This window comes from Prunus dulcis, chromosome 6, assembly GCF_902201215.1.
Source record: "Prunus dulcis chromosome 6, ALMONDv2, whole genome shotgun sequence".
Lineage (NCBI taxonomy): Eukaryota > Viridiplantae > Streptophyta > Magnoliopsida > Rosales > Rosaceae > Prunus > Prunus dulcis.
Window position 1 is genome coordinate 14,131,605 of NC_047655.1, and position 18,670 is coordinate 14,150,274.

At 38.4% G+C, this 18,670-nt stretch overlaps 2 protein-coding genes across 2 annotated transcripts; both read left to right on the forward strand.

The window, feature by feature from the left end:
• Positions 1-1,411: 1,411 nt before the first annotated feature.
• LOC117630324 lies at positions 1,412-2,571 on the forward strand. Its single transcript, XM_034363064.1, has 2 exons — positions 1,412-1,558; positions 1,801-2,571. Exons 1-2 carry the CDS (start codon positions 1,412-1,414, stop codon positions 2,569-2,571), a joined length of 918 nt encoding a protein of 305 aa, XP_034218955.1.
• Positions 2,572-6,740: 4,169 nt separating this feature from the next.
• LOC117630325 (G-type lectin S-receptor-like serine/threonine-protein kinase At4g03230) lies at positions 6,741-10,224 on the forward strand. The gene is made up of 7 exons (XM_034363065.1): positions 6,741-8,070; positions 8,531-8,617; positions 8,702-8,904; positions 9,002-9,212; positions 9,305-9,542; positions 9,650-9,800; positions 9,910-10,224. The coding sequence occupies exons 1-7, from the start codon at positions 6,765-6,767 to the stop codon at positions 10,222-10,224; spliced, it is 2,511 nt and encodes an 836-aa protein (XP_034218956.1). The 5' UTR covers positions 6,741-6,764.
• The last annotated feature ends 8,446 nt before the right edge of the window (positions 10,225-18,670 follow it).

Sequence of the window (18,670 nt, forward strand, 5' to 3'; positions counted from 1 at the left end):
AAGCAAGGACTCTACAGGCTAAACTAATCAATAGCCATGTTGAATGAGATTGTAAAGTTTCTTTTGTGATGATGCCTTAGCTGATCGTCTTCCGTGAAAATTACGTGGTAGGATATTAGAGAACAATTCCAAAGTGCCTCGTCCGTCTGCATCATCTTCATAAAATCTAGGGTTTTCTGTAGTTTTGCCCCTTAACTATTTTCATATTGTCAATTTAGTTTCTTAATTAGCTTTTCGGTAAATTAAGAACTCCAACTATTTTTAAATCACCAATTGAGGGCCTACAGTAAGATTCTTAAGAACGCCGTCCACTTTTCCGTTAGATTAAGGCCAAATTCTTAATTTTGCTGAAAATTAAGATTAATTCAAATTAGAAGTGGTGTTATGCGACGACGTCGAGGGCTAGGGCTACGTTGTGTCGAAGAGAGGCTAAGAAGGGAAGAGGTCGTGGCTGCTTTGTGGTTGCTCTCGAATCCTAAAGTAATGGAGATTCCGGATCTAATCCTTTCTTGGCTTGCCTAATCCCAACACAAAGGTTAACAATGGAGGAAAAATGGATTTTCTTTATGCTGGCTTGCGAAAGATGCTGGCTGTTCTTGATTTTCAAACCCGGTAGCCTCCATAGACCCATCATCCAAAGCATAAGGCTCATTTTCAACTGGGTTTAGCCTAATCTTGAGACCTCGTCAGTTTTTGGGTTCTCCATGAATAGGATAGAAGCCACAGAATTCGGAGAGTGGAGTGGAGAGATTTGGGCAGCTGGGTCTGGTATGTTGAAATGTAAGTGGTGAGCTGATAGAAATGTAATTAGGCCTATTAAGCTAAATGGTGTATTCACTTAGTCACTGAAATTGACAAGTGTTAGGCATTAGTAATGTAAAGTTGTGATAGCCACGTGTAATGCTCCTAGAGAGCAGTTTTGGATGTAAGGCTGTGATTCTCAGTGATGTAAGAGAATTCAGCTATTCTCTCTTACGGTTACATAGCTCACACCGAGCTTGCTCATTTGGTAAGAGAGCATGAAATAGAAAATACAAACATGGTTTGATTCTCTCTGTATTCTCTCTGCTCTCCTCATTATTCTTCACAAAACTCTAACATGGTATCAGAGCCAGGTTGGTTCGTTTAGATCTGGGCATAATCTGTGAAGGTCTTTGAGCTCAATCGAAGCTCGGCTAAGCATTTGAAAAGAGAAATTGATTGATTCGGACCAAAAGATGTCTGGGTCTGGAGGCTCGGAGGTGAGGACTCCAATTTTCTCCAGTGAGAACTACGAATTCTGGAGGATTAAGATGGTGACAATCTTCAAATCTCTTGAGCTATGGAGTCTGGTAGAAAAGGGGATTCCAACCCCTGATTCGAAGAAGACGAAGAAGGTGAAGATTCATCGAAAGAAGAAGCTGATGCAGAGATGATTGTTGTGCTCATGAAGGACGCGAAGGCTCTGGGCATTATACAAAACGCAGTTTCTGACCAGATCTTTCCGCAGATTGCCAACGCTGACTCAGTTAAAATGGCATGGGATCTGCTCTATAGTGAGTACCACGGTGGTGATCAGGTCAGATCTGTAAAACTTCAGAATCTCATATGAGAATTTGAGTATATGAGAATGCGTGAAGGTGAACAACTATCTGCATATCTTACTCGGTTAAATGAATTGATAAATCAAATGAAAACATTTGGAGAAGTGTTATCAAACGAGAGGTTGGTTCAAAAGGTGTTATCGGCCTTAATAAAGTGTATGACCCCATCTGCTTGGTGATTGAAAATACAAAGAGTTTGGACACTATTGAATTGCAGGAGGTTATTGCAATACTGAAGAGCCAAGAGCAACGTTTTGACATGCATTGTGTGGACATAGCTGAGAAGGCATTTAGCTCTTTCTCAGTCAATACAAAAGGGCAGAACAAGAATAGTACACAAATTGGTTCTGCTAAGTCTAAGAACAATTGGAAGCCTAACAACAAACCATGGGAGTCTAGACCTAAGCCACAACAAGTTGGAGCTGCACAGAGCTCAAATGGATCACAATATGTGCATCAAGATGGAGTGAAGCCTCAATGCAAAGTATGCTCTAAATTTCATTTTAGAGAATGTCGATATAAGGGTCAATCTAAGTGCTATAAGTGTGATAGATTTGGACATTGGGCTAGGGACTGTACTGCAAACAAAGGAGTGCAGAAAGCAAATAATGCAAGCCAAGTAGAAGTAAGAGGAAATTTGTTTTATGCAAACTGTGCAATTTCAGAGAAGAGTGCAAATGGAGAGTGGTATGTAGGCAGTGGTTGCATTAACCATATGACTGGGAACAAGGAGCTGTTAATTGACATAAATACTAGTGTAACAGGAAAGGTGCAAATGCCATCCGGGGAGATTGTAGGTATAGCTGGTATAGGTACCTTAGTACTTGACACAAACTCTGGTACAAAGTATATCAGAGAAGTCATGTATTTGCCTGGTTTGAAAGAAAATCTGTTGAGTGTGGGCCAAATGGATGAACATATCATTTGGTGTTTGGAAGCAACATGTGCAGTATCTATGATGGTTCTTCACTGGAGAATCTCATCATGAATGTGGCAATGAGGAAGAATAGGTGTTATCCATTGTTATTATCCTCAAATGACTATGTTGCCCTAAGGGCCAGTGTATCCAATTCTACCTGGTTTTGGCACAGAAGGATGGGACATTTGCATCTGATAGGACTACATCAGCTTAAGGAGAAAGATATGGTACATGGTTTGCCACAATTGGAGGATGTAAATGAAGTGTGTGGAGGCTGTCAACTGGGAAAGCAACACAGAGAGTGGTTTCCAAAGGATCAAGCATGGAAAACAAGTAACACCACTTGAGCTAATACACATGGACTTGTGTGGACCAATGCAAAATGAGTCTCTAGCAGGTAATAAATACTTTATGCTGCTTATAGATGATTATACAAGGATGACTTGGGTCTATTTTTTGAGATACAAATCTAATGCACTAAGCTGTTTTCAAAAATTCAAGTCTATGGTAGAGTTGCAGTGTGGTTTTCAAAAGAAATGTTTAAGAAGTGATAAAGGGGGTGAGTTCACATCTAGTGAATTCAATAAACTATGTGAATATGCAGGAATTCAAAGACAGTTCTCCATGGCTTACACACCCCAACATAATGGAGTGGTAGAGAGAAAGAATAGGATAGTGGTAGAGATGGCTAAGGCTATGCTACGTGAGAAGGAGTTGCCCTATTACTTATGGGCAGAAGCTGTACACATTGCAGTGTATATTTTGAACAGGTGTCCTACTAAGACTCTTAGAGACAAGACTCCTTTTGAAGCTTAAACTACAAGAAAACCAGGTGTTGCTTATTTGAAAGTGTTTGGCAGTGTGTGTTCTGTGCATAAACCAGATGAAGGTAGACAAAAATTGGATGCCAAAAGCACAAGGGGAGTGTTTGTTGGATATGCAACATGTGAGAAGGGTTATAGAGTGTTTGATCATGTCACTAGGAAACTACTACTGTCAAGAGACATTGTATTTGATGAAGGAGCAATATGGAATTGGAAGGAAGCAACTGAAAATTCTGTGGTGATGGTGAATGATGAAGAGCAGCCTAGGAATTCTCAAGTGGAATTGTTTGAAACACCTGTAGGAAATCGAAATTCTGGTTTCATATCTATAGACTCAGTCTCCTATGAAGAATCAAGCAAGGCAAGCATTAGATTGGAAGACACTCAGAACTTCGATCATACTCCATTGAAATGGAGGAAGTTGGATGATATCTTAGCACAATGCAATTTGTGCACAATGGAGGCTGAGAAGTTTGAAGAAGCTGTGAAGGATGAGTCATGGATGAAGGCAATGAAAGATGAGTTGAACATGATAGGAAAGAATGATACATGGGAACTTGTTGACAGATCTATGGATAAACCAGTGATTGGAGTTAAATGGGTGTTTAAAACTAAGCTAAATCTGGACGGTTCAGTGCAGAAAAATAAGGCAAGACTGGTGGCTAAGGGATACTCACAAAAACCAGGGGTGGACTACAATGAAACATTCGCACCAGTGTCTAGATTAGACACAATCCGGACTCTGCTTGCACTTGCAGCTCAGAAGGGTTGGCAGCTGTATCAATTAGATGTTAAGTCAGCTTTTCTAAATGGCATCTTAGAGGAGGAAGTGTATGTAGATCAACTGGAGGGATTTGTAGTGAAGGGTTGTGAAAGCAAGGTTTACAAGCTGCACAAAGCTCTATATGGCTTGAAATAGGCGCCAAGAGCTTGGTATAGTGAAATTGATGGTTATTTTGCTGAGTGTGGTTTCACAAAGAGCCAAAGTGAGGCCACTCTTTATGTCAAAGCAAGAGGTGAAGCAAGCATCTTGATAGTATCCATTTATGTAGATGATATAGTCTACACTGGAAATGATCAAGAAATGATAGAAGACTTCAAGAAGGACATGAAGGAGAAATATGAAATGACTGATCTGGGGCTCTTGCATCATTTCTTGGGAATGGGTGTAATTCAAACACCAACAAGCATATTCATTCATCAGAAGAAATATGCAACAACTCTGTTAAGCAGATTTGGCTTGAGTGAGTGTAAGCCGTTATCTATTCCACTAGTCACCTCAGAGAAACTAAGTAAGGATGATGGGAGTGGCTTGGCAAGTGAAGAGCAATACAGAAGGATTGTTGGAAGTTTGCTGTATCTCATAGCCACTAGACCTGACATTATGTTTGCAGCTAGTTTGCTTGCAACATTCATGCATTGTCCCACTAGCAAACATCTTGGAACAGCAAAACGTGTTCTTAGATATGTAAAAGGAACTCTGGATTATGGTTTGGAGTATGAGAAAGGAAAAGAGGCAGTACTAATTGGCTATTGTGACAGTGATTGGAGTGGTTCAGTGAATGATAGCAAGAGCACTTTTGGATATGCCTTTTCCTTTGGTAGTGGAGTGTTTGCTTGGGCTTCAGTCAAGCAAAATTGTGTTGCACTCTCTACTGCAGAAGCAGAATACATTAGTGCCTCTGAAGCAACAACACAAGCTATTTGGTTGAGATTTGTCCTAGAAGACTTTGGAGAACTTCAAACAGAAGCTACACCTCTACAATGTGACAACATTTCAGCTATTGCCATTACAAAGAACTCAGTGTTTCATCAGAAAACCAAGCATATTGATCGGAGGTATCATTTTATTAAAGATGCTTTGCAAGAAGGAACTGTGGACTTGATTTATTGCCCTACAAATTAGCAGTTAGCAGATATTTTTACAAAGGCTTTGGCTAAGGATCGTTCCTGCTATCTCAGAGAAAAGCTTGGTGTAAAATCAGCTCACAACTTAAAGGGGAGTGTTGAAATGTAAGTGATGAGCTGATAGAAATGTAATTAGGCCTATTAAGCTAAATGGTGTATTCACTTAGTCACTGAAATTGACAAGTGTTAGGCATTAGTGCTGTAAAGTTGTGATAGCCACGTGTAATGCTCCTAGAGAGTAGTTTTGGATGTAAGGCTGTGATTCTCAGTGATGTAAGAGAATTCAGCGATTCTCTCTACGGTTACATAGCTCACACTGAGCTTGCTCATTTGGTAAGAGAGCATGAAATAGAAAATACACACACGATTTGATTCTCTCTGCTCTCCTCACTATTCTTCACAAAACTCTCACTTGGGAGCAGGGGAAAGGGAGGGTGGGGACAGAGAGATCAAAGGTGGAGGGTAGGGGAGATGGAAGAGGAAGGAGGGGAAGGGGAGGAAGAGAGGGGAGACGGAAGGGGAAGGATGGGGGAGGGAAGGGGGAGGTCGAGGTTGATTGATTTTAATTATTTTTTAAAATTTTAAATGTTAAATATTTTTTTCTTTAAATTTTAAAAGCTATTTATTTTGAAAATTTTAAATGTTTAATTTTAGGTAGGTAAGGTTTTTTTAAAAAAAAATTTAAAAGTTTTTAAAATGACAAATTTACCCTTAATTTTGATGAAATTTTGGATGGAATTTGAAAAAATTGGCGATTTAAAACAATTGGAGTCCTTAATTTATCAAAAAATTTGTTAAGGAGTTAAATTAACAATATACAAATAGTTCAAGGTGCAAAACTGTAAAAAATCCTAAAATCAAAGAAGAAAAATGCACCTGAAGAAAACGACTTGACTAGTTTTCCTTACATCTGATTGGAAAAGTCTACAAAGTCAAGTTCACAAATTCTGGGACAAATTTAGGAGAAAGTTAAACAATCTGACGATAAAGTTAATAAACAATTTGAACAAAAAATTTAATGGAAAATTTGGTGCATCTTTTGGACACGTAAGTGATGTTAATTTGCTGACTTAATTATAAAATTAATTATTCAGATCATAATATGAAATCAATTTGCTGACGATAAAGTTCTGAAAATTCATGTTAACAACGAAATCTCAGTCTCTGTCTAGGTATTACATCACTTTCGACAGAGAGAGAAGAAACACAGAGAGAGATTACATGGACTGGGACTTATTGTATCTCTCCTTTGAATCTTCTTATGGTAAAGTAAATTATATATGGGTGGTGAACTACTCCAGAGAGAGAGAAGAAACACGTACGAATTCATTTACACCATCCACCTTAAATTAAACAGAAATTCAGAATTAGAACTCCATACTGCATTGGAACCAATTTTCTGGAGTGCTGCAGAAGGAAAAAAAAAAAAAGAACAAAGAGGAAGACAAGTCACAGTGAGATCATTTTTCGATGGCTTGCATGGCATGCCTTCTTCTTGCCTTGGCATTTGTTGCTGCTGAAGCACAACAGATGCAGTCGAATATAAGCCGAGGCTCTTCTTTAACAACAACCACCAACTCCACATGGCTGTCACGTTCTGGTCTATATGCCTTTGGATTTTACAGGCAAGGCAATGGCTATGCTGTTGGGATATTTCTTGCTGGAATTCCCGAAGAGACAGTCGTGTGGACTGCGAATCGAGATGATCCACCAGTCTCCAACAATGCCACCTTGCTCTTCACAAGTGACGGCCTTGCCTTGCCAACAGCAGAAGGCCAAAATTACTTGGCAAAATCTTCTGGCCCTGCTTCTTATGCTTCCATGCTTGATTCGGGTAATTTCGTACTGTACAATTCTGGTCGGGAAATAGTATGGCAGAGCTTTGATCATCCAACCGACACCCTTTTGCCCAGTCAACGCCTTTTATCAGGAGACGAACTTTTCTCTGCGAAATCAGAAGCTGATCACTCAACGGGGATTTTCCGTCTCAAAATGCAAAATGATGGAAACCTTGTTCAGTACCCTGTAGATACTCCAGACACCAGTGTTTATTCTTTTTATTCATCTTTCACTGATGGCGAGGGAGAGAATGTGACACTTAATTTTGGTGCTGATGGCCATCTCTACTTGCTCAACAGGAATGGTTCGAATATTCGGAATATAACAGATGGAGGTCTTCCTACTGATGAAGGAAAACTTTATCTTATGAGAATTGATGTAGGTGGGATATTTCGTTTGTATTCACATGATTTGAAAAAGAACGCAATTTGGTCAGTTGAGTGGGAGTCTTCCAAGGATAAGTGTGTTCCTAAAGGCCTATGCGGATTGAATAGCTATTGTGTCTTAATTGATCTAGAGCCTGACTGTAAATGTCTTCCGAGATTCGAATCTGTCAACCAGGGAAATCAGACATCCGGGTGCGAGAGAAACTTTGTTGCGGATGCGTGCAAAAACAGGAATGAGAATTTCACTTACACCATGGAAGAGCTGGGAAGCACAACATGGGAAGATATTTCGTATATGAGTTTGAGATTATCCGACAAAGACGATTGCATACAACGCTGTCTGGTGGATTGTGACTGTGAAGCTGTGTTTTTTGACGGTACAAACTGCAGAAAGCGGAGGCTTCCTTTGAGATTTGGTAGAAGAGACAAAGGAACTTCAGAGAGAGCTTTCATCAAGGTAGGTGTACCTACAAAACCAGATACAGATCCTAGAATTGTTCAACCAGGAAGCAAGAAAAAAGGTAGAACTGACATCCTCATTATTGGTCTTTCATTTACTGCTTTGATCCATTTTGTTCTTGATTTCCGTGATTGTGTTGTGGAAACACAATGTCTGGGCATATATAAGAATGAGCGATGTGAATGGTGACTATGAATTGAATGAGAGTGTGGCTCCACGACGATATGCTTATGAAGAGCTAGAAAAGATGACTAATAATTTCAAGGAAGAGCTTGGTAGAGGAGCCTCGTCAATAGTTTATAAAGGGCTGATTTTGGGTAGCCAAAAGCCAGTTGCTGTCAAAAGAAAAGACTAGAGAAAGTTGCAGCTGAAGGGGAAACAGAATTTCAGACTGAGATCTAGTCCGTTTACTTGGGTATTGCCTTGACGGAGCTAAAAAGCTTTTGGTGTATGAGTACATGAGCAACGGCTCACTTGCAGATGTGCTCTTCACCCGTGAAAGGCAAAGTGTAACGAGAATAAATTTCAGGCACATTTACATAAGTATATATATACATGTCTACAATGAATATTGAAGAATTATCTCTTCACATTTGTGTTACTATGTGCAGCACATAAGTGGATATGGATTGGCACGGCTATTGGCACTGCTGTATTGGTAATGGTGCTTTGCATCTCGAGGAGGAAACTATTTTCAGGTAGACTCATTAAACATCTATGAAGGCTTTGGAAATTGTAAATTTTAATTTTCAGGTAGACCCTTTAAACATTAATCTAAACAGGGGAGACCCACCCGATGGTTGAGAATGAATTGCTTGAATGGATGGAATCTGATAGATCCACTGGCGATGTCAACGGGCTTCAAAATGATGGAAAGATGGGAAATAATTTGACAGTATTTCGCTACGCATCTGTCGTGGCTGCCACAACTAACTTCTCGGAAGAAAACAAGCTCGGACAGGGGGGCTTTGGACCTGTTTATAAGGTAATTGAGGTTTTAAATAAAAATGCGTGTCTTTGTATTAATAACTGAAAAATATAAACCTGATTACTTGGTGCTATATTATGGATTATTAATGAAGGGCAAACTTGTGACGGGACGAGAAATCGCTGTGAAGAGGCTTTCAAGATGTTCAGGGCAAGGAACTTCGGAGTTTAAGAATGAATTGATACTCATATCTGAACTCCAACATACAAACCTCGTTCAGCTTTTTGGCTTCTGCATTCATGGGGAAGAGAGGATGTTAATCTATGCCTACATGCCAAACAAAAGTTTGGACTACTTTTTATTCGGTCGGCAATTGAGATTCTCGATCACTTTAATCTTAGTTACTTGATTTCTTCTATTCGAATAATCTCACATTTCCAGCTATTTTCATGGACAGATTCAACCAGAGCGATGCTACTAGATTGGACGAAGCGGTTCAACATAATTGAAGGAATCGCTCAAGGACTGCTTTACTTGCATAAATACTCAAGAATGAGAGTAATTCACAGAGATTTAAAAGCTAGTAACATACTACTTGATGAATATATGAAGCCCAAAATTTCTGATTTTGGTTTGGCGAGAATTTTTGCACATAATGAACTTGAAGCAAGTACCAATAGGATTGTTGGAACATAGTAAGTAGATCATACATTATAAATTATTATGCCTTTCACCACTTTAGCATTGCTAAACCTGTACTTACAAACATATACTAAATATATTTGGTTTTTATATGATACAGTGGTTACATGTCTCCCGAGTACGCTATGGAGGGGATTTTTTCGATAAAATCTGACGTCTATAGTTTCGGAGTGTTAATGCTTGAAATCATTAGTGGTAGGAGAAATAGTAGCTTCTACAATGCTGATCGCGTGCTCAATATAGTAGGATATGTATGTCTTACAAATCAAATTTACGATTAACATTTTCTTTTTCGAGTTGTGAACATATATATCATGAATCTTTCAACAACTTAATTAAATGAGTGCTATATTTTTTCAGGCATGGGAGTTATGGAAAGAAGGCAGGGGGCTAGAGCTAATGGATCCAACACTAAAGGATTCATGTACTGAAGATCAATTGTTAAGATGCTTCCATGTTGGTCTGTTATGCGTGGAAGAAAATGCAGCTGATCGGCCCTCCATGTCTGACGTCGTATCTATGTTGACCACTGAAACAATTTCGTTGCCATTACCTACAAGGCCAGCATTCATCACAATAAGAAATGTTATTGTGTCTGATATAAGTATAAGTAGAAGGGAGTTGCAAATTATATCAGTAAATGGCTTGTCTAATACCACAGTTGCTGGACGATAGAGGATTCGTCTATTAGCTAAACGATATCATTTTGGAACATTGCTTGGCTTTTGTATATGTTGTATTCCCTGTGAAAGTAGATTTTCTCATGGATCATAGTTTTTTAATTAGCAATGTTGCGTATAGATTCACTAGGTATTTATATATGACGTTTAATTGAGTTTTTATCATTTATAGCCGGAACTTACCAAACTGCTCAATTAACCACTCAGCACAACCACAGTGATAGTTTGGTGAACACTTGTATTGTGGGTGTGCTGAGTGATTTGACGAGTGACCCTATATATGTCAAACACGGACCCCCAAAATTATATGGAAAGATTGGAATATGGGGAAAAAAGAAAAGACCCTTAATTATTTTCATGTTTTAGACCCCAAAACTAGCATGCAAACGTTATCTAAAGGGAAAGGGTTCAACTTTTTCCCGTATGGTCAGTGCAAGTGCAACCTAAATTATTAGGGTTTAGAGGAGAAAAAAGGGGAACTAATGTATTTAAAATTCTTTCTTGACCATGAAATTGAATGCGCTAGGATAAATGGAAAAGCCATACCACCACCATACTTGGACTAGATGGTTTAGAGGAGAAGAAAAATGCATACAAGGATGTGCCAGGAGAGAGAAAATTATAAACATGTAAGAGAATAAATTTTTCCTAATCCAGAAGGATGTAACAGAGCACGCTCCATTAAAGCTGTGTTCAACGTTTGCAGGATAGCCCCAACCCAATGACATATATATATATATATATATATATATATATCGTTGGCAGCATGATCCTGCTGGAAGAAGTCTTATGTGAATTTTTGACGGCTATTTTTTTTTTCTTCAAGAAACTAAAGATTAACCATCTCAAGGTGATTTTAGTTTAGACATGTTCTGGTGGGTTAGAAAGTTCTTCTCCTTCAGCTTTTGAGTTAGAGAAGATAACAAGAGAGTGGAGAGAGAAAGTCCGATTTTAGGGGAGACTAATTTATTTTCTAGAAAAAAGTCGAACAATAGACAAAAATAACATTAATTATATTTTATAAGTCGATAATCTGAATCGTTGATAGTAGGTGAATCTAATGATGTCAAAAGTGTGTTGTATTGTGTGTGAAAATGTGTGTCCTCTTAAGTCCTTAGAAGTAATTTTACAAAAGGATAATTTTATCTTTAAAATTATGAAAATAAAGTGGGTGGGAAAATATGACAGGTGAGTGGAAATAATAGCTCTCATGTTTAATTAACCCACTAATAATTTACAGCAAAATTTTCATCCTTAATTTGAAGTTGTAACTTGTACCCTGTGCTCATTCATGGCTAGTGTGCTAGCAATCCAAACTTAATTGTCATGCTTGTAGATACATCAGGATGCAAGCGATACACTGAAATCATGTCACTCTTAATTCCTCAAGTTTCTTTCCTGCAAAGAGATAGACCCTTCGAAGCGAATTTTGATCTTTACCAATTAGAATTTTGTCGGGACAGACCTTTCGCTGTGAATCTGATCTTTCCCGACAAAGTGACAATAGGAGACCTTTCCTGCAAATGTCGCAGGGACAGACCTTTGGCGAATTTCATCTTTTCCAAGAAATGTCGCAGGGTCGCTCTTAATTCCTCATGTTTTATGTTTTGCACCCGCCAGGTTCTAGATGTCCCAGGTCGAGACCACCACATCGAGGCATCATCATTGTCCGCTCCGTAGGAATGTTCTACTATCACTCTCTATCTTTATTCTTTCTCAAGTTGTAAATTAGTTCCTCTGGTCGCTTGTTTGAGTCCGGGTATAGGGCGTGAGGCCCATTTACTTAATTTTAGCTGTTGTGTGTGCCATTACCTTGTGCATGTCGGAAATTGTGGTTATTTATGTACTTTTTTGTAGGTACTGAAATTTAGGAATTGTTCCTATTATAGGGGAGACTCTACCGAAATTTTGGTAGAAGTCGGACTGTTTATCCGTTTAAATTGGGGCTATAGGACTTTTAATAAACTGGGTTCGGCATCAGGTAGATGACGAACCCAGTTTATTAAAAGTCCTATAGGGTTTAGGGTTCGTCAAGGGTTCCAAGGGGGAATCTGGGTCGATTCTTGTCACATGAGTTCTTAACAATTGATATTAGACTCTAGAATGGTAGTTTTGGTGGTTAAAGGAATTTGACAAATGTCAAAACCCCATTTGTATTTAGGAGGAGCTACTCCATAATTTTAAAGAGTCAAGCCATGCTCGTGTTGGGCCAATTAATAATGGGAAGGAGATTAGTGTTGATTGATTAGTAGTTGGCAGATGACCAGTTTTCTCTGGAAATTTTCACATTTCTCACATTTTCACTTGCACTTGGTTTCTCAATTTTCTACGATGCATGAACCTAATGATTTCTATGAGTTCATATTATGTACCGTTTCATGTTCTAACAGAAAGACTTGTTTGAAATCTGATGGTCCAACCAAGAAAGGCATGGGAGTGTTTGAGGGAATAGAAAAGGAAGGCTTTATAGTCAATGGTAATAAGTTATGTAATTTGAAGTCTAAATGGCATATAAAATTATATAGGAAGACTTGTCGGAAAAGAATATGCATATGGTCATAAAATGAAAAGGAGAAGAATTACTTTGGAGCATGGGGTGGGTGGGTGTTACGAAGACTCGGGAAGACTTGTCAATCAATCAAGAAAGACTAGAAGAGACTAAAATAAAGGAGATTTGCGTGTCACAGGTGGTGTCCCTCATGTAATTGGTATTCACTAAAGAACATCACATTTAAGAAGAAAATAATCAATGAGAAGCTTTAAGTCACACACTACTATTCTTTCAAAAAATTATTGTTACCGCCTATGAAGCATGGATACTAAGGTTGATACACGGCATATACGATATTTGGGGCGTATACAGCGCTACTTGACTACATCAGCTCGGTTGGTCCTGTTTCTTTTTGGCTTATCCCTTTTCAACCTTTTTTGTTTTTTGTTTTATATATGGAATGCCAAATTAAAGTTTTGTTGGGGAAGTGATGTTTTGTTTGTATCTTTTTGGTTGAGATTCAAAGGTTGTTTTAACCAACCTTTGATTGTGAAGTGATTTGGTCGTGCAAAGGAGAGAAATATTGAGCCAAACTAGAGAAAAGGAGAGAGCATAAAATGTCTATTCCTGGACCACTTCATACCACCTGTCTACACCGCAGTTAGCTAGTAAGAAAGAATAGCTTTGATAGATTATTTTGTCAAACACTGATTTGCATTTTGGGTAGATTATATACTTCAGCTGGTATTGTTTGTAGAGATATTTTTGTTATCATTTTTCAGTTACTCGTCTATGACTATAACTACATTCAAATACATTCTAAAGTCTTGCACACACATATACATGAAAATATACTTCTGTACCCATCATTTATTTATAATTTGGCAAGATAAGGTGGCACAGTAGCATTGTGGCAGGGTTGGCAAAGGATTTGTGACAGGACAGATTCTTGAGAAAGTTCGAAGGGAAGATTAATTTCACTTTAAATGAGGCCTATACTTTTGAGGGACTAATTTGTATTATTATGAGTGAGGGCCTACACCCATTGCCAAATGGTCTTGAGTTGCATGCACCAAATTTATCAATTTTGTTTTGAGGTCTTAACCCCTCAGTTTATTTGGTCTACTCAACCATTAATGTTTATGCTTGGAAACTTCAAATTCTCATTCTTCCCACATTACAGGTTTTAGGGGTAAAAAGAAGGCAGGTTTCGATTGGTTCTGGCTCCAAATCAAGAGACAAGGTTGTTATTGTGGAGGAGATGATTCTACAAAGTGTTTTTGACATCCTGGACAAAGCTTCGAAGTCCACCTAATAGAGTGAGAGATGAATTTGATCCTTGAATGAGACGTGAAGCTTCATCGTACTGTAGCAGCTAACCGAGTCAATTGTGTTTATTGGAAATTGTCTTGTTGATGTTCCAGGTATTTCAAAACTGGCATTGTTTGCGCTGTCTACGCACAAATGACTGCTTGTTTGTAAATGCATCTTTTAATACACTTATACCACAGCGAGTAAATTACATTGTATGAATTATGAGTTGTGTTCTCTTGCCCTTGTAACAGATGTCCTAACTTTTCGTGATTTTTCTTTTTTCTCAACTGGTAAGCCACATTCTTACGTTCCCCACCTTAGTTAATATAAATTTAGTACATTGGATTTGTTCTTATTGGTCCTCTTTAGCTCCCTTTTATTTTGGGAAAGAAAAAAAAAAAGAGTTGAACTGGTGTGAAAAAACGATAACATTCTTCTTGTACAAGAATTGTATGGAAACAACCTAGTCTAGATTGTTTATCTAAATGTTGAGGCATGTCTGTATTCTGGTCATGCTGCTACTGATTTGTTATTCGTAAAGACTCAAGGATTTTTTTATTTATATATATATATATATATTTTTTTTGGGTAACAAGAGTGGACTCAAGGAATGTTTGAGTAGCAGGTTCCGTTAGTATAATGTATGCGATGGTTTTGGAACTAGAAGCCATCGGTACGAAGGAAGGAATTTTACAAGTTAAACTGGTCAATAGCCGATCTTCTTCCGTGAAAATTACGTGGTATGGTATTAGAGAACAATTCCAAAGTGCCTCGTCCGTCTGCAACATCTTCATAAAATCAAGGGTTTTCTGCAATTTTGCCCCTTAACTATTTTCATATTGTCAATTTAGTTTCTTAATAAGCTTTTCAGTAAATTAAGAACTCCAACTATTTTAAACTCACCAATTGGGGTCTACAGTCAGATTCTTAAGAATACCATCCACTTTTTTGTTAGATTAAGGCCAAATTCGTAATTTTGCTGAAAATTAAGATTAATCCAAATTAGAAGTGGTGTTATGCGAGGACGTCAAGGGCTGGGGTTGTGTTGTGTCGAAGAGAGGCTAAGAAAAGGGAGGTAAATTTAGGTTTTAGCCACAAAAAAAAAAATTCGCTTTTGAAAAAAGCCAAAGGCAATGGAGATTCTGAATCTAATCCTTTATTGGCTTGCCTAATCCCAACACAAAGGTTAACAATGGAGGAAAAATGGATTTTCTTTATGTTGGCTTGCGAAAGATGCTGGCTTTTCTTGATTTTCAAACCCAGCAGCCTCCAGAGACCCATCATCCAAAGCATAAGGCTCGGTTTCAACTGGGCTTAGCCTAATCTTGAGACCTCGTCGGTTTTTGGGTTCTCCATGAATTGGATAGAAGCCACCGAATTCGGGGAATGGAGTGGAGAGATTTGGGCTGCTGGGTCTGGTATTGGGAGCCAGAGAAGGAGAAGATGGGGGAGATGGAAGAGGAAGGAGGGGAAGTGGAGGGTGTGGTAGGCGGAAGGGGAGAGAGGGGTAGACGGAAGGGGAATGAGGGGAAGGGGAGGAAGAGAGGGGAGACGGAAGGGGAAGGATAGGGGAGGGGAGGGGGAGGTTGAGGTTGAGTTAATTTTTTTTAATTTTAAATGTTAAATATTTCTTTTCTTTAATTTTTAAATGCTAATTTAAAAAAAATTAAATGTTTAATTTTAGGTAGGTAAGGGTTTTATTTTTTATTTTTAAATTGTTTTTAAATGACGATTTTACCCTTAAAAAATTGATGATAAGCCCTCAATTGGTGAATTTTTATTATTATTATAAAAAAAAAAATTTTAGGACCTTTACTATTGAAAGGGGCAATAGTATATTAAACTCACACACAACATGGATGTTAGGAAGGAAGAAAAATGCACTTGAAGGGTTTGATTTGGACCGATTCATTGCACGTAAAGAAGAAAATGACTTGACTAGTTTTCAAATTCTGGGACCTACCATTAGGGACAAATTTAGAAGAAAGTTAACAATCTGACTATAAAGAAAATTAGGCGCATCTTTTGGACACCTAATTTCTTGTCTTTCCTTTTCCACAATTTCTTTTCTAGGACTTAAGCTCTTGCTTCCATACACCTTTATTTTCATAGGAATTTTATTTATTATCATTTTATGAACTTCTTCATGAAATTTGTAATGAAATAGATTATTATTCTGCTGGGTTGTTGAATTATGTCTATGTTGAGGATTTTATACGTTTGTGTTATTCTTACAGGTGGAAATTTGGGAATAATGTAAATTACAAGGGGACTCAATTGGATTTTCGTAGTAGTCGAGCCTACTTGTTTCCCATAGCGAGATAAAGGTAGTTAGTTAATGGTCCAACATTGAGTGTTGGATATGCTCAGGACTCCTCGCGGATTTTAAGGGGACAATTTGAGTGTTGGTCCAAATCTGAGCTCCTCTATTGAGTGGGCAACTCATGCGAAGCTCTAGGCCTTCTATAATTGAGGGGACAATCTGATTCACATGAGAGACCTCAGTGTGTGTCGAATTAATTACATGGACTCAAAAGTCTCCGTCAACGTAAACGCATGTCAAGTATTCCATCACTTTTGACCGGTGTGGCACTTATTGTATCTCTCCTTTGAATCTTCTTATGGTAAAGTAAATTACACATGGGTGTAGGGATGGCAACAGGTCGGGTAGGGGCCGGGTATGACAATATCATCCCCATCCCCGCTCTCCATCCCCGCCCCCGTCCCCGAACCCATCCCTATTTATTAGGTTTCGGGGAATCCCCATTCCCGTCGGGAGACTATTCCCCATACCCGCCCCGAATCCTCGATTTTTTTGCATAAAAAAATATTAATCATACATTTTAACATTAAATTTCATATTACATTATCATTCAACACATCCAAATTGACTATAAAGTTAAACTCAACTATTCAAAATCACATCAATATAAAATTCCATAGAAAATTAGGAAGAATTAGGAGAGGGAAGTTAACTTAGGGTTAAACATAAATATTATAATTATATATTTATTTATTTAAATATAAACATATATTTTTTCGGGTCGGGTTCGGGGATAGGGACGTCAATACCATCCCTTCCCCATACCCGTCGGGGATTTTTCAAGTTCGGGGATCCCTTACCCAATACCCATTTAGCCCCGAAATCTCCTCCCGTTAGGGTCGGGGACCCGACGAGGACCCGCCCCTACGGGGATTTTTGTCATCCCTATATGGGTGGTGAACTACTCCACGAGAGAGAAGAAACACGTACAAATTCATTTACACCGATTTGCATTTTGGGTAGATTATATACTTCAGCTGGTATTGTTTCTAGAGATATTTTTGTTATCATTTTTCAGTTACTCAGTTTATTTGGTCTACTCAACCATTAATGTTTATCCTTGGAAACTTCAAATTCTCATTCTTCCCACATTACAGGTTTTAGGGGTAAAAAGAAGGCAGGTTTCGATTGGTTCTGGCTCCAAATCAAGAGACAAGGTTGTTATTGTGGAGGAGATGACTCTACAAAGTGTTTTTGACATCCTGGACAAAGCTTCGAAGTACACCTAATAGAGTGAGAGATGAATTTGATCCTTGAATGAGACGTGAAGCTTCATCGTACTGTAGCAGCTAACCGAGTCACTTGTGTTTATTGGAAATTGTCTTGTTGATGTTCCAGGTATTTCAAAACTGGCATTGTTTGCGCTGTCTACACACAAATGACTACTTGTTTGTAAATGCATCTTTTAATACACTTATACCACAGCGAGTACATTACATTGTATGAATTATGAGTTGTGTTCATACTTATTTCTTGCCCTTGTAACAGATGTTCTACCTTTTCCTTCGTCTCATAAACAAGCATGAATGCAGTGTTAGCATATGCAGAACATTATCATGCATATAGATTCATTCAAAGCATGTAATCAATCTTAATGAAAATGCAGAGAGCTTTAGAGTAGAGAAAGATCAGATTTGTGTGTGAGAGAGAGAGAGCTTGAAGAAGAATGCTAGCTGTCTCAGCTCTGCACCAAAAACATGCATATATTCTCTTGCTGACCAAAACCGTTACAAAGAATATATTCCCTATAACAACACACAATCTAACCAATCAATCATAACCCTATAAGATAATGACAAGTGGCAGAATGCTATTACATTCCTGCTGTACAATTGGACTATGATCCAGGGCAGCCTTTCTAACATAGAACCTTCCTATTCTAATTCCATCACAGCAGCTACACCTATACACCAACACTCCCTTCTAGGTGTTGCGCTGAAATAACACCTAGAGCCTTCCTCAAATACTCAAATCTGTCTCTTGCTAAAGGCTTGGTGAAAATGTCAGCAAGCTGCACTTCTGTTTTGCAATATAGCAAATCTATCTCACCATTTTGTAGAGCATCTCTTATGAAGTGAAACCTGCGGTTGATGTGTCTGGTTTTGTGATGATGAACAGGATTCTTAGTTATAGCAATAGCTGAAGTGTTATCACACAACAACTGAGTTGGTTCTACCTGTTCCTCTCCAAAATCAGATAACACAAACCTCAGCCACATAGCCTGTGCAGTAGCTTCTGCTGCACTCATGTAATCAGCCTCTGCTGTTGACAGAGCAACACTACTTTGCTTGATTGAAGCCCAAGAAAATGCAC

What these genes read in the sequence shown, in the direction of transcription:
- LOC117630324 (XM_034363064.1), top strand. Translation starts at nt 1,412, where the DNA reads ATGATTGTTGTGCTCATGAAGGACGCGAAGGCTCTGGGCATTATACAA. An exon ending in AGTACCACGGTGGTGATCAG is followed by an intron (nt 1,559 to 1,800) that starts GTCAGATCTGTA and finishes ATTGAATTGCAG; the next exon opens with GAGGTTATTGCAATACTGAA.
- LOC117630325 (XM_034363065.1), top strand. Translation starts at nt 6,765, where the DNA reads ATGCAGTCGAATATAAGCCGAGGCTCTTCTTTAACAACAACCACCAAC. An exon ending in TTGTGTTGTGGAAACACAAT is followed by an intron (nt 8,071 to 8,530) that starts GTCTGGGCATAT and finishes TACTATGTGCAG; the next exon opens with CACATAAGTGGATATGGATT. An exon ending in GAGGAGGAAACTATTTTCAG is followed by an intron (nt 8,618 to 8,701) that starts GTAGACTCATTA and finishes TAATCTAAACAG; the next exon opens with GGGAGACCCACCCGATGGTT.